At 39.4% G+C, this 22,524-nt stretch overlaps 1 protein-coding gene across 3 annotated transcripts in view; it reads right to left on the bottom strand.

The window, feature by feature from the left end:
• The window catches only part of RIC3 (RIC3 acetylcholine receptor chaperone), a 52,506-nt gene that overhangs the window by 2,949 nt on the left and 27,033 nt on the right, over nt 1-22,524 (bottom strand). Inside the window, exons 2-5 of one of the 3 annotated variants that reach the window (XM_068989150.1) lie at nt 19,486-19,712; nt 18,229-18,304; nt 15,904-15,997; nt 8,165-8,313 (exon numbers count right to left, since the gene is read on the bottom strand). In XM_068989150.1, the coding sequence (XP_068845251.1) occupies nt 8,165-8,313; nt 15,904-15,997; nt 18,229-18,304; nt 19,486-19,712 (546 nt within the window). The remainder of the gene's footprint in view (nt 1-8,164; nt 8,314-15,903; nt 15,998-18,228; nt 18,305-19,485; nt 19,713-22,524) is intronic. The other 2 variants (XM_068989151.1, XM_068989153.1) reach the window with 2 other exon arrangements.

Below are 22,524 nucleotides of genomic sequence, written 5' to 3'. Positions count from 1 at the left end.
TCCATACATTAACACATAGTCAGATATATGCTGATGAACTTTTACAAATTCAAACTTTTAAGTATAAAAAGAATACAAATTTCCAGACAGAAAACAGAAACTAGCTAACCAAAAACAGATTGCCCATTGAGAAAAAGAATAAGACTGGGATAAGAGTTATCATTTTCAACATCAAATGAAAGTAGAGAATGAAGCAATGTTTTCAGACTTATAAGGGAAAAAAATGATCATATAATTTTATATCCATCCAAAAAATTATTTCTATCAAGGTGAAAAATGGTTAAGTCCAATACTTAGAAAGCACACCCTGCTATTTTAAAGGGGGAGCTGGGGGAGGGCCTTAAGGAAGTATTCTGACAGATACAAAAATTAATCAAAAGTTTAAATTAAAGAAAGAAGACAGTATATACAAGAAAGTGGTAGAAAAAAATGAAATCTGTAAGAATTATCAATGTAAAATAAATAATTATTGACAATGTGGTTAGAAATTTAATGACATTGTTAAATACTTAGAAAAGGCTAATATCTTTAAAAGCTACATAAATCATTTGGAGCTAAAACTCTACATAATTTCAACAAAACCTAAGTAGTAGGTAGAAAATAAATAAGAATAATTTTACCTTATTTGTGAACAGGTTATATAAAGAAGATCTGCAGTTCGGAAGGAAAGAAGTCATTCCATTTTTCATTTCATTGATTCTTACTGAGAATGAAATAATTTTTCTTCTGTTTTGTAGCCAGCTGAACTTTTTCCTTTTGTGCACTGCATAGCTAGGTGGAGATCAGTGTTTCCTAAATTATTTGTAGAACTTTTTATATATTAAAGATACCATCTTCTTTGCTGATTACCAGTCATATTTGTTACGAATATTTTTCCAATTTAGTGTTCGTTCTGAAAACTTTTCGACCTTATCTGATCTACAGAAAGTAAAAATTTTATATACACCATGTAAGTTTAATGTTATGGTATCCTCTCCCTTATAATTTCTTGCATTGTTTTTTTAGTTTTTTTGTTTTGTGTTAATTGTAGATTCATGTGTAGTTATAAGAAATACAGAAATCCTATGTACTCTTTATCTAGTTTTTTCTAATGATAACACCTTACAAAACTATACACTATAATGTCACAACCAGGATGTTAATACTGATATAGTCAGTATACAGGAACATTTCTATCACCACAAGGATCCCTTATATTGCCCTTTAATGGCCACACCTACTCCCTCCTGCCCCTAATTCCCTCCTTAACCTCTGGTAACTACTAGTCTGTTCTCCATTTCTATAATTTTGCCATTTCAATACTGTTATATAAACAGAATCACATTACATAATAACCTTCTACAATTAGTTTTTTTTAATTCAACATATCTAGAAGTTTATCCAAACTGCTGCATTTATGAGTAGACCCTTCCTTTTTATTGCTACAATCTTTCCCAGACATCAGTCTTTCCAGTGAGTTGGCTCTTCGCATCACGTAGCCAGAGTATCAGAGCTTCAGCTTTAGCATCAGTCCTTCCAAGGAATATTCAGGATTGATTTCCTTTAGGATTGACTGATTTGATCTCCTTGCAGTCCAAAGTGAAAGTGAAATCGCTCAGTCATGTCCAACTCTGCGACCCCATGGACTGTAGCCTACCAGCTCCTCTGTCCATGGGATTCTCCAGGCAAGAATACTGGAATGGGTTGCCATTTCCTTCTCCAGGGGATCTTCCCAGCCCAGGGATCAAACCCGGGTCTCCCGCATTGCAGGCAGATGCTTTACCATCTGAGCCACCAGGGAAGCCCTGCAGTCCAAAGGGACTCAGAAAAATCTTCTCCCAACACCACAGATAAAGGCATCAATTCTTCGGCACTCAGCCCTCTTTATGGTCCAACTTTCACATCTGTATGTGACTACTGCAAAAACCATAGCTTTGACTACACAGACTTGTCAGCAAAGAAGTAATATTCTGTCTAGGTTTGTCACAGCTTTTCCTCCAAGGAGCAAGCATCTTTTAATTTCATGTCTGCAGTCACCATCCACAGAGATTCTAGAGCCCAAGAAGATAAAGTCTGTCACTGTTTCCACTGTTTTCCCTTCTATTTGCCATAAAGTGATGGGATAGGATGCCATGATCTTAGTTTTTTGAGTGTTGAGTTTTAAGTCAGCTTTTTCACTCTCCTCTTTCACCTTCATCAAGAGGCTCTTTAGTTTCTCTTCACTTTCTGCCATAAAGGTGGTGTTATCTGCATATCTGAGGTTATTGATTCCTGGCAATCTTGATTCCAGCTTGTGTTTCATCCAGCATATCATTTTTTCATGATGTACTCTGCATATAAGTTAAATAAGCAGGATGACAATATATAGCCTCGACATACTCTCTTCCCAATTCTGAACCAATCCATTGTTCCATGTCCAGTTCTAACTGTTGCTTCTTGACCTGCATACAGGTTTCTCAAGAGCCACAGGTAAGATGGTCTGGTATTCCTATCTCTTTAAGAATTTTCCACAGTTTGTTGTGATCCATACAGTCAAAGGCTTTAGTGTAGTCAATGAAGCAGAAGCAGGTGTTTTTCTGGAATTCTCTTGCTTTTTCTATGATCCAGCGGATGTCGGCAATTTGACCTCTGGTTCGTCTCCCTTTTCTAAATCGTTTGTACTTCTGGAAGTTCTTTGTTCACATACTGCTGAAGCTTAACTTGAAGGAATTTGAGCATCACGTTGCTAGCATGTGAAATGAATGCAAGTGAGAAAAACACAGTCTGTCTCCCCATTTATTTATTAATAGATCTTTCATTTTTTCATTAGTGTTGTATGGCTTTTCAGCATGCAAATCCTGTACATGTTCTGTGAAATTTACACCTAAGTCATTCATTTTTTTGAATGATTACAAAGTTTTCATTTTGACGCCAGCACGTTCATTCTAGTATACAGAAATACAATTGATTTCTGTATGTTTATCTACCTTGCTGAACTCATTTATTAGTTTTAGCTTTTAAAATAGATTCCTCAGGGTTTTCTATCAGACCATCATGTCACCTGCAAGCAGGCCTTTTATTTCCTTTCCTTTTCTTCCTGTACTACCTAGAACTTTCAGCACCATGCTGAATAAAAGCAGTCATCCTTGCCTGTTCCCAGTCTTAGGGAGAAAGCACTCATTGTTCACTATTATACATAACATTAACTGTAGGTTTCATAGATTCTCTTTATCAAGCTGAAGAAATTCCCCTCTAGTCCTAATTTCTGTTTTTATGATGAACAGATCTTGCACTGCTTTTATGCTCAAGAAATTTTTTCCCACCAAGAGCGAATACCTACTCACAACTGTTATTTTTTCTAGTTTTTAAGGTTTCTCCCCTCCATCCTTAACTATTTAATATACCTAGGGTTATTCCGATGTTAATATGTACGCTCTTACTTCTGCTCTGGCAATAATGAAGGCATGAAGATTCCCCCGTTAAACAACTACAAAATCAAATGAAATCTATGAAGAGCCAATTTTCAAACATTATGTAACAAAAGTAGTCATGGATACTGAGAAAAGGGAAGCAGGGCCCAGTGGTCTCACTGAGCTTGGAACGCAAAGTTCAGGGAGACCGGAGCAGTGAGAATATATAGGGAAAAATACTGGAAGGAAAGGAGCTTCACAAAGAGAGCTCCAGAGATCTACAGAGGGAGCTCCTAATGTTTTTAACTGTGTTCGGATCTGTGCATATATGGGATAAACTTAACCAGGGCCAGGAAAGAAATGCTAAAAGCATCAGGCCTATAAATTCCTGGAGCTCACACATAGCTGGGAACAGTTCATGCCCTTACCAGCCAAAGTGGAAAGACCTTGTGGAGCATCAGGCAGAGTCTAGAGAAAGATACTGCTTTACTAACAGGGCTGAATTAGTCACAGAATAAAGGCTGCTTTGGACCCACTCTAACAAACCTTAAAAACAAGCACTGAAGGATCCAACTGATCTCTGGTAACTTAACTGTGTATTAGAAAGAAGTCCAACACTAAAGTACTAAGACAAAGTCTAGCATTCCACAATGTAAAACTCACAATACCCTATCACCCAATCAAAATTTACCAGGCAAGCATAAAGGGCAGGAAATAAGGACCCATAACAAGGAGAAAATATCAATACCCAGAAAGAGATCTAGAGATGACACAGAAAATAAGACCAGCAGTCAAGTCTGTTAAGAAAGCTGTTATAAATATGTCTCATATGTTCAAGAAGGTAGAAGAAAATACATGAGAGAGATGAAAGACATAAGAAAACCCAAACAGAACTTCTAGAGATGAAAATACAATATCTGAGATTAAAAACACACTGAATGAGACTAAGAGCCGATTATATATTGCTCATATATACCATATATAAGAGTATATAATCTCTTCCAGATTATATACTGGAAAAAAAAGATTAATAAAGCTGAAAACATAGGAAAACGATCCAAAATTAAGCATGGTGGAAACAAAAGGCCGAAGAAAAAAAAGAGGCCATATATGAGCTGTGGAACAATATCAAAAAATCTAACAAACATGCAACTGGAGAATCAAGAGAGCACAGAAGCTCAAGAGAGCTATCTCATTAATGAAACAATGGCCAAAAATAGATCAAGGATCTAACCTTCCACCTTGAGAAACTAGAAAAAGAATGTCAAACCCTAAGTAAGCCATGGAAATCAATGAAATAGGAAATAAGAAAAAACCCAAACCACAGTATAGCTCTTGAAAAGATCAACAGTGTTGATAAACCTCTAATCAGTCTAATCAGGAAAAAAAAATTACAAAAAGGCCCAATTACCTATATCTGGAGAAGAATAGGACACATCCTTATAAACCTTACACATGTTAATAAATAAGGGAATATTATAAATAATTTTATACTAATAAATTTGATAATGAGAATAAAATATGTAAACTCATTGAAAGATACAATCTATAACAGTTCACTCAAGAAGAAATAAACTGATACAGTGCAACTCATGTTAAGAAATTAAATTCACAGTCATATAAGTCTTGCCACAAAGAAAACTCCAGGCCCAGATAGTATTACTGGAGTAATCTGCCAGACATTTAAGGAATAAATAAGTAATCCTACACAAACTCTTCTTTACAAAAAAAAATCAGTATAATTCACTAACTTAAGTCATCAAAACAGAAAAATAATATGATCAGTTCATGTGATTAACAAAAAGCATTCATAAAATCTCAATACCCACATATGATAAAAAACTCTCAGCAAAGTAACACCAGAAGGAAGCTTCCTCAACTGAAAAAAGAACATCCATGATAAACCAAGAGCTCACATCATATTAATGGAGAATGTATGAGCACTTTCTACCTAATATCAGGAAAGCAAGGATATTTGTTTTCACCACTTCTATTCAATATTGTGCAAGGAGGTTCTAGCCAGTGCAGTAAGCCAAGAAAAGAAAAGACCTATATATTGAAAAGAAGTAAAACTGTCTTATATAAATAATTTGAGACTATCTACATAGCAAGTTTAAAGAAATTTAATCTTAAAAAATCTGAAGAAAAAAAAAAGGAAGCTACTAGAAGTGTGTTTAAGAAAGTCACAGGATACAAGATCAGAAAACAAAAATAAATTGTATTTCTACACAGACAGCAATAAGCAATTTAAAAAATTTTAAATATCACTTATTATATCAAAAATATGAATTTTAAGGATAAGTTTACAAACATGTACAAGACCTAAATACTGAAAACTATAAAACATTGCTGAGAAACTAAAGATCTAAATAAATGGAAAGATAAAAATGTTAACGGATTGGAAGATTTAATATTGTTATGATGTCAATTTTTCCTAACTGATCTAAAGAATCAATACAATGCCAATCAAAATCCCATCAGCTTTTTATTTTTTTTTTCAGGCTTTTTTTTTTGTAGAAAGTAACATAGAGGCCCTTGATGAAAGTTAAAGAGGAGAGTGAAAACGTTGGCTTAAAGCTCAACATTCAGAAAACTAAGATCATGGCATCTGGTCTCATCACTTCATGGCAAATATATGGAGAAACAGTGGAAACAGTGGCAGACTTTATTTTTTGGGGCTCCATAATCACTGCAGATGGTGACTGCAGCCATGAAATTAAAAGATGCTTACTCCTTGGAAGCAAAGTTATGACCAACCTAGACAGCACATTAAAAAGCAGAGACATTACTTTGTCAACAAAGGTCCATCTAGTCAAGGCTATGGCTTTTCCAGTAATCATGTATGGATGTGAGAGTAGGACTATAAAGAAAGCTGAGTGCAGAAGAACTGATGCTTTTGAAGTGTGGTGTTGGACAAGACTCTTGAGAGTCCCTTGGATTGCAAGGAGATCCAACCAGACAATCTTAAAGGAAATCAGTCCTGAATATTCACTGGAAGGACTGATGTTGAAGCTGAAACTCCAATGCTTTGGCCACCTCATGCGAAGAGTTGACTCGCTGGAAAAGACTCTGATGCTGGGAGGGATTGGGGGCAGGAGGAGAGGGGGACGACAGAGGATGAGATGGCTGGATGGCATCACTGACTCAATGGACGCGAGTCTGAGTGAACTCCAGGAGTTGGTGATGGACAGGGAGGCCTGGCGTGCTGCAGTCCATGGGGTCGCAAAGAATCGGACACAGCTAAGTGACTGAACTGAACATACTGATTTTAAATTTATATGAAAATGTGAAGGGCCCAGAATTACAAAAGTAATTTTGGAAAAAAACAGTTGAAGAAGTTGCCTTACCAGATTTCAAGTCAATATAAAGACATTGTGATATTAGTATAAGTATACACACAAAGATCAATGAAACAGAACAGAAAATCCAGAATACACCCACCTATACGTGGTTAAATGATTTTTCCATTTTCCAAAAGGGAAGGTTGGTTGATTTCTAACCAACACATCAAGATAATTAAATACAGCAAAATTTTGTTTATAACAAAATAAATAACAATAGTATATCAATATGGAAAAATATTAACCTCATCCTGATACTGCACTCTGTATATAAAAAGTAAAAAACAGATCACAGGTCTAAATGTAAGAGCTAAAACCATACAATTCTAGAAGAAGGCAGAAGACTTAGGTAACTCTGAGTAAGGCAAAGATTTCTTAAAAGCTCACAAAGAAAGTGAATCATAAAAGAGAAAATGATAAACTGGACTTCATCAAAATGAACAAAAAAAATTCTGGTCTTTGAAAGATGCCACTAAGGAAATTAAAAAGCAAATCACGAATTAAGAGAAAATATTTGCAAAATTCCTAACTGACAACTTATATCCAGAATATAGAAGAAATTCTTGTAACTCAGTAAGAATATAACCAACTCAAGAAAGTGGCACACAATGTGACCAAACACTTCACCAAAGATATACAGATGACAAATAAGTACATGAAAGAATGTTCAACATCACTAGTTGCTAGGGAAATTCACACCACAGTCACAAGCTAGACACCACTACACACTCACTAGAACAGCTAAAATTAAAAAGACTGACGATGCCAAGTGATACCAAGGATGTGGAGTGACTGCAATTCTCATACACTGCAAAATGGGAAGGCAAAATTATTTTAGAATAATCAACCTGCTTTCCAAAGTTGAACATACACATATAAAACCCAAAAATCTCATTCTTAGAGATATACCCAAATAAATACAAATATATGTTCCAATAAAAATGTGTATGCAAAAGTTCACAGCAGCTTGATTCATAATAGCTCAAAGTTGGCAGCCCAAAAGTTCCTAAACTGGTGAATGGAGAAACAAACTATACCCAGACAACAGAACACTACTTTGCAATTAGAAGAAAGAACTACTAATACACTCATCACATGAAGCTCAAAAGCACTGCACTAAATCAATGAAGCCAGAATGCAAAAGAACATGTGCAGTATGGCCCCATGATACAGAAAAGGTAAAGCTAGAGGGACAGAAAGCAGTGCAGCTGTTGCCAGGGCAGAAGGGGATTAGCAGCAAAGGCAATGGTAACTTTCTGCGATGATGGAAGTATCATGACTATTTCATGTCTGTGATACGATTATACAACTCTGTCAAAACTTATCCAACCATACACTTAAAATTGGTGAACTGTGTATATATTAAACCTCAGTAATAAAGCTGATTTTAAAAATTCTGTTAAGATCTCTTTTCTGGGCTGACGGTTAACAAAGAAATAAGAAAACACTGTTTACCTTCCCAGTCCTCCATATAAGGGGCCTCCTCAGCGTCTTTCTCTGGAGTGGATCTATCAATGAATTTTCCTTCTTTCATGACCCTGGTGATCTCTCGGAGCTGATGAAGCAATCGTTTTTCTTGGTCAGAAGTCACAGTCTGTGCTCTGCTTAGAAACAGCAGACAATCCAGCTAGTTAGTAGCAAATACTCCTAGGCAGTGAACATAGACATTACTATGATCTGTCTGGACTCTAGAATAACAAGTTCAATAGCAACAGATAATTACTGTAGGAGTTGATTCTGGAACTGCATAGATGGGAACCAGAGATGTTAGTTCAATGTTTTGATTTTATAAATGAGAAAACTAAGGCCTAGAACAGAGGAAGTGATTGTCTGAGGTCCCAGAATGATTTACTGTCAGTTCTAGGACAAGACTCCAGATATCTCAGCCTTCAGGTTCTTTCACAGTACACCTCACTGCCCTGATTCCCTATCCTCAAGCAGTTTCACCATTACTTACATTACTCCATTTACTACAAGCCACTTTTCTCTGCAGTAATGTCATCAAAAGAAAATGTGCTGGACCACTTGCCTCGATGAGGGAAAAATATGCTACTAGGCCAACCCTAGAATTGCCAGGCTGAACCTACTTGTGCAGAAATAAAGACATATTCTAAAATGTGAGAGTTGGATCATTCTGACAAATCATCTAGACCAAAGGAATTGGGGAAACTGAGGCCCATGGAGAAGAAATTATATATTTATTCACATTCTTAGTTAATGTGAGCACTTTACCTAAAACTAGTCTCCTAAGTCGTAATAACATTCAGTGCAATTCTTGAAGCACAGTGCTCAAGTTCCACACTTTAGAAAACCTGTATGTGACCCCCTCATTCAGCTGTGTTGGCTCTGCGGAAATGCCTGCATGAGTAAGATGAGGCTCAAGGATAACATGTGATGATTTGAGAGGGAAGCGCTGCATCGTATCAATAGGCAGGCAAGGCCCCACTCAGAAGACTGAGAATTGTCTGCTTTGGGACCAGTTTTATCTACTGGCAGGATTTAACAGAGGCTACTTATTCTCCTCCAAAGCACTCGAAGTCAATATATCACCCATGAAGAGGAAAGAAATGATATATTCTGTACCAGCCTCATGGTGGTGTCATCAATCTTTCCCAGTCCCAAGCCTATGTTTCTTTTTACATTTAACCTACATTATGTTACCCTTAATGACTAACAGGGAAGAAGAAAAAACTGCTTCTCCTGTCAATATTAACATGTTAACTGAGGAAAATGTAGGTGCAACATTTTTACAGATCTCAGTGGGAGGAAAATAAAAACCCCAGGAGCTTCACTTTTTCTACAATAAATGGTCTCAAAGCTCTGAAGTGAGGAAAGCCTGTCTGTTCTATATGCATGTGAACAGCTGCTTTATACTTTCCATCAGCAGAGGAGTCCTGACTCAACTACTCATCTGTTCTATAACCCCTAACTCTTGTTGTTATGACAACTGATTCTGTGGGAGGCTTCTGGGGTAGCTGGGTCACCCTTAGCTCAAAGAGCCTATGTGATTATCACAACACGTTACACATGTTACTTCTCTGGACTGTACTTAGTACATTCTGATTTTTATTGAATACAACAGTCTTGACTTTGTTTTCTAATTCATGGAAAATCAGAGCCCTTAATTTAAAGGGATATGGGTAGGCTAAGAAAAGCAGAAACAGAAGAGAGAAGCTTTCTTTAGAGAATTCCAAACTAAAGTGTCCTCAAGTGTACTCAGTGTCTGCATCATGCATTAGGCAGCTAATCATGGTCCACTTTACATCTTCTGAATTTATTGCAATAAGCACTTTCATGGATTCCTCATTGTCTCAATTTGGTTTGATAATCCTGGATGTCAGAGATAAGTTCACTACAGTATAGGCACACCGCCATGAACATTTTAAGCGCTCAATAAATGTGTTAGCTTGACTGGTCCCCACTTCCTCACCGTCCATTTTCTTCTACCTCCCTGAAATCTGGCTGCCACGCCATCATTTTACCAAACCTTGTGAAAATCAATGACCACTTTATTTTTTGTCCCTTTTGTCACACAGCGCACAGGACCTTATTTCCCCAACCAGGAATCAAACCTGTACTCACTGAAATGGAAGCATAGAGTCCTCTGAACCACTAGGGAATTGTGCAACGACCACTTTACTCTTAAGTCCAAAAGTCTTTTTATCACATTTCATTCCTCTTGACTTCTCTGTACTACGGCCCATCTTCTCCTTGAAATGTCTGCCTCCTACAACATGGTTTTCCTGAAGGCTCAATCCCAGGGCTCCTGTTTATCCACTGCTATAGGCATGTCCTCAGGAAGCAGACCCAATTCACAGACTAAACCATCACCTCTACATACATGATGCTCAGACTCTACCTCTAACCTTGACTTCTGACACAAAGGCCAGTCTCATAACTCCAGTTACCTCCTGGGCATTTCTACTTGGAGGCCTTGTCACTATACTAAAATTAATCTTAAATTCACCCTTCAAAACCATGTCCTAGTGGCCCAGGATCATTACCAACTGCATGAACAGGTAAGCTAGGTGAGGTTGGGTATGGCTGATTCCAAGACATTAGAAAAATAAAGGTCAAGTTGGGAGACAACACAGACTTTTGAATGCTTCAAAACTCCGAGGAGTCATTAAGTTCTGAATCCAAGAGTTAAACACAGAATGAAACAGCTTCGTACAACATCACTCAAATGAGAAAAGAAATCAGACCAGCAGAAGACTGCTGGCAATGGCCACATGACATAACATGCTTCAAGGATTTGGTAATCTCATCTTTTCCGCCTCTTACTCCCAGCCAAATGGACGCTTCCAAACTTGGGTCCTTTGTTCTGACCACAATACCCCAATTTACTATTGATGCTATATATCACACATGGACGTTCTGTTGTTGTTTTTTTTTTCATATTAAACATATCATTCTGTATTGAGGTAGAGCCGATTAACAATGTTGTGATAGTTTCAGGTGAACAGTGAAGGGACTCAGCTATACATATACAATACACGGATGCGCTGAGGTTTCTTCAACCATACTCAAAGCTGAACTCAAGACTCATACTGCAAAGCCTTATCTTCATTCCTCTGTGCTTTATTTTGGTTGGTGCTATAATATTCCTACCAGTTTGGGCTGTATTCTGGATTATCTGGGAGGACACAATGCATTTATGAAGGTCCTTAAAAGTAGAATGGGGAGGCAGAAGAGGCTAAAGTCTCAATTCACTGTTGCTGGCTGTGAAAGTAGAGGAAAGAGTTATGAGCCAAGGAATACAGGCAGCTTCTAAAATCTGGAAAAGGCGAGGAAAGATATTACCCCAGAACCTCTAGAATGCAGGGAAAAGTCTGGGCAACACCTTGATTTTAGCCCAATGTAGGACTTCTAACATACAGAACTGTAAGAAACTATGTGTATTGTTTTAAGGCATTAAGGTCAGGATAATTCATTACAGCAGCCACAGAAAACTAATACACACTCCTAGAGCACACCTTTTCTCTGAGATGCAGTGCCTTACAGAGAAAATAATACTTGCAATTGACAGCCATAGAGGGTTGTGCAAATCAAAATAGGTACCAAAAATATTCTAATTGTTGCTGAAAATGTCTGCTTTAAAGTACTTTCTTTATATCCACCTCATTCATTCTTTTAACATGTATAGACACTGTCAAATGTGCCAGCATTAGGAATGCAAGTCTGAATAATGAAAACTCCGTATTCTCAAGAAGGTTATAAAGCATGAGGGAAGCCAGAAAAGTTAACAGAGGATTAGGAAGTAACATGATGTTTACAATATCCAGTAAACATAGGTGGCCTGGGAGCATGTAGGAGGAACACCTAACCAAGTTGTGGGTCCAGGGAAAGGCTCTCAGAGGAAATGATGACTAAGTTGAGACCTCTAAGACAAGGAACCAATAAAATAACTGACTGTGGGGAGGGGGTTGGGGCAACACCCAAGCAAAGGAAAAAAGTATATGCAAAGTCCTAGAAGCAAAAATGCACAGGTACTTCAGAGGAAAAGCAAGTATTCAGTGTGGCTGGATCACAGACATGGAGAGAGAGTAATGGGGAAAGATAAAGCAACTGAGGTATGCAGAGCCCAGACTACGTAAGTCATGTAAAACATTCTACTCACAATCAAAAGCAACAGGGACCTAATGACGGGCTGAAAGACGTAATCCACTGGTTTGGAAAGCAGGAAGTGAAGGGAGGCAAATTAGAGGAAAAGAAACCACATGAGTTAGTTCTGACCTATGTCAAAAGTAAAGGCATTCTCAGAACTTCCCTGACAGTCCAAAGACTCCATAATCTATTACAATACAGGGGACCCAGGTTCAATCTCTGGTCAGGGAACTAAGATCTTACATACCACACAACATGGACCAAAAAAAAAAAAAATTAAAAGACACCAATTTCTTTACAGGAAAAAAGTTAAGGCATTCTCCATTCACTCACTCATTCTTCCATTTCAACTAATACTTTTCTAAAGCCTACTACTGTCCTGTGCTAGGCACCAGGAATAAAAAGGATAATTCCTGCCCTGGTAGAGTTTAGAATGTTTTGCAAGGAGACACTTATTAACCAGGAAGAAATGACAGGACAGGTAATTAATGAGATACGAGAAGTGAAGAAAAGATGAATCAAAGATGACATTTAATTCCTCTTTGGGGCAACTAAGTAGCTGGTGGAGCTGTTTGCTAAGAAGGGGAACATTACAGGTAGAATAGGCTCATCTGTGAGTAGATGATGAGCTCTGTTTTAGATCTTCATTCACTCAAAAGACATTTTCTGTCTGATGAGGAAAAGAGCAGCTATCTATGTGACATGTCCTATAGAACTCTGCGTACAAAGATCAGGAAAGGAAGAGAAGGATGTCAACAAGGAATGGGTAGGAATTACTCTTCTACCATGATGAGTACAAATGCTTACCTCAAAAGTGACTATATATACTCTTTCAATGGCAAGTATTTACTTAGTACCTACATGTGAACGCAGTGAACAGACAAGAGACTAAGCCTGTCCTTGTAGAGTTTATACCCCAACGATGCCTGCCAGAAACGTGCAGCCCCACATACATATACAACATGCCTGCCAAGGTGTCTGCTGCCAGAGGCTGCACCCTCATGTCTCCTCTCGGGCCACTCCATGCTTCTAGGTAAATAATTACAGCTGGACATGCTGCTCCAGGAAGGAAATTTTGCTGATCACAAGAACAGAAATAAGGACACCTCAGTTCTGGTTCCGAGACCCCTTCCTTAGTCTTTGTGTCCCGGGACTAGAGTTTGCTTAATAGCAGACAGAACATGGCACAACAGCAACCTTCTAGGAGGCCTAGTTTTTCTAAAACGTGTGCAGACTTATATTGCTCACAGGCGAAAGCTGTCTGAAAAGTTTTCCCATATTTTGATTCTTTCATAAGCACTAAATATTAGAAATGGCATATATTGGGAATTTTAAGTAAAATCTTACAGTTACGGAGTGATATTATATAAAAGGACTCGGAAGGCAAATGAACATGTCTTCTTTGTCTTAAATCCCCTTTTTGACCCCCAGAAGCCTGGCAATGTGACAAAAATCTTGATCTGATAGAAAAAATACTGGGTTATTTTGGGCTCTTCTAATAACCTTAGAAGCACAGACTTGTAAAAGAACAAATGCTACAGAAACTAAGGTTAAAGGATTTAAATATAAAAAAGACAAGAATATAAAACATGTAGCTACCTAGCCCTTGCAATTTTGAAGGTGTAAGACCCATAGGGCCTACCTATAAGGATAAAAGGTTTTAGATTAAGGCGTTTCAGAGAGAAAGTCACCTCCTGTGGACTGGAAAATGAGATCTGGGAAAGGGAGACACAAGCTATGCTCTCTTGAGTGAAAGGAGAGCTGATCCCTGGTTCCTGACAGGTACTGTGGAAATATTTATTTTACAAAATCGTTGCCATGAGGCAGTGCAATCCATGTGTTCTCAGAGAGTCCCCACTCCAGCATCTGACAAGGAGTAAATAATCTGAGCTAGGGCCTGTTGCCCCAGAAACAGTGATATGGCATGACTTCATATGCAATGGTGATGGCAGGGTGGTGGAGGAGACACACAACTCCTCTGCTTTTGCACATGAAATGTGGAGACGCAATCCTGGCTGGCCCAAAGAGGACAGACAGTAGTTAGGAGTCACAGGACTGCATCCCTAGCCTGGGCAATGGGATAGATGGGATGCATGGCTGCATTGTTTGATCTGAGCTAAGGGAGTCTGAACAGCAGTGAGTAATAGTGAGAAAATATCTTCACGTAGTTTTTTACTCCAAGGCCGAGTGACTGGGTCTCCCAGGTGGGAGGCCCTGCCCACAGATACTCACTGATAGTTTTCTGACCTTTAGGTATTGCCTAGGGCTTCAAACAGACCAGGCCAGGGTACGATATTTTCTGAGGCACAAGGGTCTATAAAAGTCAGGTACTTGTCCACCCAGACTGAGTGGTATAGGGGAAGGGCAGAAAAGGCCAGAAACATATAGCTGCACAAACTAGTTTAGTCACACTCATATGAAACATTGAAACAGATAATGTCCGTAAAGTATTTAGCTTAGAGCTTGGTTCTTAGTAACTGCTAATAACACCAAATAGTATTATTCACTCACACAGATATACTCATGTATAGATATGTACACCTACCTCGACTGCTCTGGAGAAGGCCAGATGGTCACTGTGCTTTTTGGACCAAAAGAAGGTCAAGGGTACTGGGCCCAGATAGGCAGGAATCACTCTTAAAAAGGTCACTTCAGCAGCAATGTAGACATTGCAGGGAAAAGCCAAACCAAGGGACTATAATTTGAGGATGTTTACTTTTTTCATATCCAGCCAAATATGGGCAAGGCAGGAGCCAGAAAGCAGGGAAAAAGAGTACGGGGCACTAACAGCACCATGGACGGCAAACAGAAGGGGCCAACGTAGAGCAGTTTTCTGAGGCAAAGACTCTACATCGAGCCCCTGAGTCTACAGGAGGGACCTTTTAAGACATCCTCCTGCATGGGACCTCCTGCATGCCATTCACCCCAGTTCCTACCCCATCCTTGTCAGAAGGCCGAGCATGAACCGAATCCCTCTTTGTCCTCAATTTCACATTCTGGTTTCTCCTCTCTCGCCTTCCTACACCTGCGTTTTCTTAGTTGATGCCAACTTCCACTAACCCCCAAAGCCACCATTTCAGATCCTCAGCCAGCCTTGTAGCAAGAAGAGTGTGTCTTCGCCATGGGGCATCCTAAAGGGCTAGTCTGGCTCCTGACACCTACTTCACACACCCAGTTCTGTTCTGACACAGTCAACAAAAAACAAATGCCTACTCTGAGCATACTTGGGCTCCCCGCATTTTGTCTCAAATAGAAAGCACACTATTTAATAATCTTGTTTCACTTAATGCCATTTTTAGACTGCTAGGAAAATGACTTCCTTAAAACCCAGTCATTTTACCTTGTGGCATCCACTCACAAATTTACTCACTCTCACAATAACGTTGCGCAACACAGAACATATACTCTTGAAAATGACACTTGAAAGTGTGAACATGGAAATGTAAAATGAAAAATAATATGCAAATGCTAATATGATAACAATAATATAAAGTGAAATCAAGTGGGCCAGAAATCAAAGAAAGATAAAATTTTGAATTAACTCTCTTAATGCACAACAGTCTGATCCCTGTTATGTGAAAACATACCTCTCACCATTAGGCCCCACTCTGTTGATTAATTTTTCCATGGCTTCCTCTGTTTCCTTCAGTTTTTCTTGCAGTTGAACAAGCTCAAAATTGGCTGAAAAATAAGCATCAATCTGAGAACCATCATATACAACTCCTTAAGCTCTTTTCTGAAACACAGCTGGCTGTGACATTCTACAATAATCCAGGCTGGTCCTGAGACTCAGAGAAGAGACTGATGGTCTCTGCAGCTAATCCAATCAGAACACAAAGGGTACTGAGGTCTAGGTACCAAGATCTAAAGGATACACGTTTAGAAACTGATGAATAAATCACCCTTTCTTACACCCAGAAATACAGCAGGACCAGCCAAAGAAACACCTACAAGTGCAGAACACAGCCCTACACAGTCAGCCAAGAAGAAATGAAGATAAACATCATCTTCCTAATTCAAATAGTACTTGAGGATGAAGTACCAAATCTGGTAAAGGTCTTCAGAAAAGGTATTAAAGTCTTGAAATGAGCACTATTTCATCTGTACCTAAGTTCTGAAAACATATGGAAGATTAACAGTTTAATCCTTCAAAAGAAAAAGACTTGAACTAGGGCTGACACGTTCCTGGCCCCGGTTTTCTACTTCAGTCATCTGTGGTTGAACTGTGGAACCTTCCCCCAGAAGCAGTCTTCTCAAAAAAGGTCGGAAAGGAGCACACCTACTGAAACTAATGTTAAGGTCCTAAAAGTAGAACAAAAAAGCAACTCACTCAATCGGCACATGAAATAAACTTTAAGGCAATAGGAAAATAAAATGTTGTTCATTATGTAGATAATCTAGTCATTCTGTTTCATATCTGAGTGTCATCCTACACAGATATATTTAGAGGGTCACTATAAAATTTAACATTTCAAAGGCTTTTTAGTACTTTTATGACATATTCTTCTGCATCCAATTAACATCTGTGCCATGTAAATGCTTGGGTTATTTTTATTTTGTGTATGATTCAAAATTGAAGTGTAAAAAGTTGATACAACTGCTACTATATTATAAGACAGCTGCTCTTAGGAATTTATCTTATTCACTTCTTTCTGTTTTAAATGCATTATGTGACATTATGAATTTGCTACTCTTTAGCTCACAAATATTTTTAAAAAATTTTAATGATGTGTTTACCATCACTTTTGGTTAGACACTATCTCAGTTAAGAATACAGCAAGGATTGCAGTCACTTAAATCTGAATATTTAAGATTTCAGGATGCAGAAGCCACTGGCATATCTATTTCATAGTGAATCCAGAGTAAATACAAATAGCAACTATGGCTGAGGGCAGATGCTTCAATGGTACAGCCTTTCTTCATTTTGATGATGCCTTTCTTCATTTTGATGATGTCTTTCTTTTTAAAAACCTCTGATGAGGCTTCAGTATCCACAGGATAGTCTGGCCTCCAAGGCCTTCAGCAATACAGCTTAACTGACCTACGCTTCATGCCTTCTTTCGCACAGCTGCCCCGTCTCAGGCTGTGTCTTACTCAAGTTCCCTATCAGGCCTCCTCCACAGCCAGACACGATTTCCCAGAAGGCTTGCACCAACTCCCTTTTTTCTAGGCAATAAACTTTTCACCAGTTATATTTTCCTAACATTCATCGTAGACCATAAATTCTCAGAGTGAAGAGCCATGCCACATACATTTCATTTTTCCAGAGAGCAGAGAATATGCTAGTTGGTCCATAAATATTTGATGATCATGTTTCAAGAGTCAGAAGTATTAAACTCGATCCCTAGATCTAGTAACTGACTTTGGCAACTGACTTGATCTCACCGCCTCAGTTTTCCTCTATGTGAAATAAAGAATTTTGCTGCCAATATTCTGAAGTCTGGAAATGAGAAGAAACCTGTTCTAAGTGTAAAATATTAATTTGTAATATATGTTAACAAAAAATGAACTGACAGTTCTGTACTTTTCATAACTGTCTGTCCCTTAAAAGCCCAATATCAACATGGAAACTTTTGAGAATTCCCAGTGTGTGGGTGTTAGTCGTGTCTGACTCTTTACAACCCCATGGACTACAGCCCATCTGTGGAATTCTCCAGGCAAGAATACTGGAGTGGGTTGCCATTTCCTCCTCTAGGGGATCTTCCTGACCCAGGGATTGAACCCGGGTCTCCCCATTGCAGATTCTTTACCATCTGAGCCGCCAGGGAAGCCAGCTAAGGTAAAAATGCCATCAGATTAAACTGGGACAACTATTGAGAAATGCTTTTAAGGCATATCCACAGATTGTCACTCTGGCTGCTTTACAGCTGTCTGACTCAATGAAACTTCTGAAACACTGAAAGGGCACTCACTAATTTTCCTGTGGGTGTTTCCAGGTGTGGCAGTAGAGCACTTCTGGTCCTCTGCAGTACTCGTCCCCCTTGAGAGCTGAGAAGTGAAGGAGGCACAGCACATCAACAGCAGCTCAGAACCTCAAAGTCACGGAACCCCTCATATTAAATGAAAAAAAAAGGCTGGGAGAAGTCAAATCAAGCAGCAACATTAGAGAAACATCGCGAAACACGAAAGCCAACACAAGGTTCCCAAGTGAAAAACTATTGAGGCACAAGAAAACACTCTCTTCACAAGTCATGTGCTTTGCCCATGTTCACTGAAGACTCAACCTGGGCTGCCAGGTTGAGCTGGCTGAATTCCTAGGCAGGAGAAAAGTGACCTCGTACTCTAGTTAGGAGGGCAAAGTGAATCTGCTTCCTCTGCTTGCAGTACTAAGGGCCATGGCCTGCCTAGACAACGGAACTTAATTAGGAGTCTACTTTCTAAAGGACCCAAATCATGTCTCCTCAGAACTAGGAAATATCAGGCTTAGTTTCAGGATGTGGCAGTTCTGTTTCAGGAGAATTACTACTATTAGGATTTCCCTGGTGGCTCAGATGGTAAAGGGCCCGCCTGCAATGCAGGAGACCCGGGTTCAATCCCTGGGTCAGGAAGATCCCCTGGAGAAGGAAATGGCAACCCACTTCAGTATTCTGGCCTGGAGAATTCCATGGGCAGAGGAGCCTGGCAGACTATAGTCCATGGAGTCATAGAGTCGGACACAACTGAGTGAATTACTGCAACTGACATTAAAAATAGCACTCCTGGTAATAGGAGGAAAAAGTGGTGTTGGCATAGTCACTATTTGGCCTCACAGTGATTACCTGGAAATCACAATGCCAACCCTAATGATAAAGTTCTTCTTAGAACATCTTTATGCCTTTACAGCTTGCAAAGATGCTCAGTCAAGAAAAAAACCAGGAAGGGGAGCAAGAGGGTACGCTTTGAACTTTATTGCTCAATGGATTAGGAATTAGAAGGATCCAGGTTCAAGCCCTGCTTCTACATTTTTAGTTGTGAATTCTGGCGCAAATTATCTGGGTTGAGTGAAGATTTTCTCATCTATGAAACTGAGATAATAGCTGTCTTAAGTATCTTCTAAAGAAGAGGCAAAATTTAGAGACAGTGGATTTAAAAAAGGGCTCTGAAATACAAAGGGTTTTAATGCTGACAATGATTCTCATTATGATAATAGATTTTCATAGATGTAATACAATCAGGATGATTCCACTTACCTTAAACAGAATGTACAGTATATATAAAAAAATTCCAAAACCATAGATGGGAATAATTTGGCCCATCAGGCCTCTTCCACCACTTCCTCCTCCAGCGCCTCCACCTGATCCCTTGGCCTTTGCAAAGGCTTCTGCGAGGTGAGACCTCTGGAAACGAGCCCCAGGGGTCTGGCCATCTGAGGGTGCCTGCTGCTGATGCATCATAGGTGGAAATCGACCCAACTTCCCTGAGAAAACAGATTGATCAGTCTTTATTTCTTCTACTATTTTAAATACAGCTATTTTGAAACATGTCACATTCTGAGATACAAATAATAGAAGCCAACTCAAACAAGTTTAAGAAAAAACCGGAACTTAACAGGTATCACTAGAGTGTCACACAGATAATAAACACTATGTAGCTGTTCACCAAACCCATTTTCTCTTCCTTTTTTGGTCCACAGGGAGATGACATTTTTCAGCTTCCCATACAGTTAAATGTGGCTGTGTGAATGAGACCCAGCCAAAGCAACGTGAATGACAGGTGCCAGTGCAAGGCCTGGTCTATACAACTTCTCATGTATTGAATTCTGTGTTCATTTCCTTTCTTCAGGCTGGATGCTGACACCTAGGGAGGCATTTGGGAGTCAAGTGTTGAAAATGGCAGAGCCTCTATCAACCCAAGTTCCTGAATAACTGTGTGGCACAGAGCCTTCCACTGTCGCCATCCCACCAACTTAGCACCATCTGGACCTGTTTATGTGAGTAAGAAATAAACATCTATTGTGTTAGGGCCATGATACACTGTGGAGTCTATCGGTTAGAGCAGTTAGCCACCCCAACTAATACATGTCAGGAAATGCAATATATATAATTTTGGTCTCAGAAGAGAACACAACTGGAAATTGGAAAGGCATCAGGATTCAGGACAGCTCCTCTCACATTGTACCTCAATCACTCTCCCTCTCTAAGGGGCCAGAAGGCTTTTTTCCGTTTCTTTGTTTTTTCTCTGTTACTTTGTTACTAGCTTCTCCTTGAACACGAAGATGTTCACCCCTAAACCCTTCAATTTGCATGTCCTTCAACAGGTCAGCAGAGACTGGTCATAATTCCAAATTCCCTGCAGGAAGATTTTGAGGGCTCAGCTTGGGTAGGTATGTGGTACTTTCTAATCAGCTGCAGCTGAGCAGACAGGATTCACGTAGTACAAACAGGGTCATAGGGGCTCATCTCTGTGGGTGGAAGAACAGGGCTTAGAGAAAGGAGTGCACATCAATTTTCTCACACTGTTTTCCTCCATCGGGGCAGCCAAATATTAACACCAACTGTCAAGTCTCCTCCAAGTCATAGGTGAGAAAGAAAGGAAGGCCACCTCTTCAAAAGCCATGCAAACAGGCTTCTGTGGATAAACCACTGACAGAAAAGACTAAGGAGCAGAAAGACTTCCTGATTCAGGCTCTGAGAATACAGACTATATGGTAAAAAACTGGTGGATTTGATTTCAATAAAATTGTGGATTTCTGTTCAATAAAGAATACCATGAACAGGGTTAAGACAGATGACAGAGAAGGAAAAGCTTTTGCAGTATCTAAACTTGACAAGGGATCAAACCTCTGGAATAGTCAGGGAATTCCTACAATTTGATATGAACATCAGAGGAAGCCCAACAGAAAAATGCCCAAAAGATATTAGTAGGGAACTCTCAGAAAGAGAAGCTCAAATGGTTAACAAGTATATTAAGAGATGATCAAAGTAAAACCAACGAGAAAAATAGCAATTTAAACAATGAGATAGCACTATAGCTATCAGAAGGGCAAAAATCAGAATGGTGGGTAATAGCAGGTACTGGCAAGATGTGGGAGGCAAGCACGCTCGTGCACTATGGGTAAGAGTGTAAATGGATGCAGGCATTCTGTTAAGTGATACAGCCGTACTTAGTGATGTTGAGGGTATATCCTATGATCCAGTGATCCCACACTAATGGATAAGTTCCCGAGAAATTCTCAGATAAGGCTGTCTATATCTGAATTCAAGCAATAGGCTTCATAGACCTGTGTGAGAATGTTCACCGTGATGATGCTGTAGTAGGGAGCCTGAAGGAACTTTGATCTCCGTAACTGTTAGAACGTAAAATCAAAATGGAGTAGATACAAACATGGAATTTCACGTAGCTTTCAGAAAACACACTTTAGATGTACCTACAGAAGCATCAACGTATTTTTAAAAGCACAGCACTGAATTAAACAATAAATAAGCAAATACCATGTGTAAGCTAAAGACACACCATAACTATACTACATATCTTTGAAACAAATATGTAGGCATAAGAACATAAAACAGACACACTAGAGTAGGTGCACATGAACAGGAGAAAGGAACAGGCATGCAGACTGAAGGTAAAGGATTAAAAAGAAAATAATGAAATAAGCAAGCAAGCTTGCGCTGATGACGTTAATCAAGTGTGGTGAACTGAGGACTATCTTTAAGTCCACTTGCTGCTCCTGAGGTGAGAGAGAGTGGGTAGGCAGGCACAGAGTGGACAGCCAGCCACTGGCCAGGAGCTGCCCTCTGCTTTGTACCTTCTCTCGGACAAGCTCCGCCCCAATAATCCTCTTTTCCCTCCTGTTAATGACTTTGGATGACATGGAAATTATGAGAAGAAATGCTTCTTTTTAAGAGGAGGTCAGCAACAAAGGCACAGCTTCAGACAACTGAAGAAAGACAGCAGGTCTCTACTCCTTCTCCTGGGTGCTGTGCTCACGTGCAGCCCCTCAGTCATGGCTGACTCTTGAGATCCCAGGGACTGCAGCCCGCCAGGCTCCTCTCTCCACGGGATTCTCCAGGCGAGAATCCTGGAGTGGGTTGCCATTTCCTCCTCCAGTTGATCTTCCCAACCCAAGGACCGAACCCAGGTCTCCTGCATTGGCAGGTAGATTCTTTACCACTGAGTCACCTGGGAAGTTTATTCTGGGTGCTGGTGACTGTTTTGCTCTTAAACTGTCAAGGATCTTAATAGCTTAAATGGTGACTACTAGCTTTAAAGCTATCATGCACTTTGAA

The sequence above is a fragment of the Capricornis sumatraensis genome, chromosome 16, assembly GCF_032405125.1.
Source record: "Capricornis sumatraensis isolate serow.1 chromosome 16, serow.2, whole genome shotgun sequence".
Lineage (NCBI taxonomy): Eukaryota > Metazoa > Chordata > Mammalia > Artiodactyla > Bovidae > Capricornis > Capricornis sumatraensis.
This window is presented reverse-complemented; position numbering and strand designations above follow the sequence as displayed.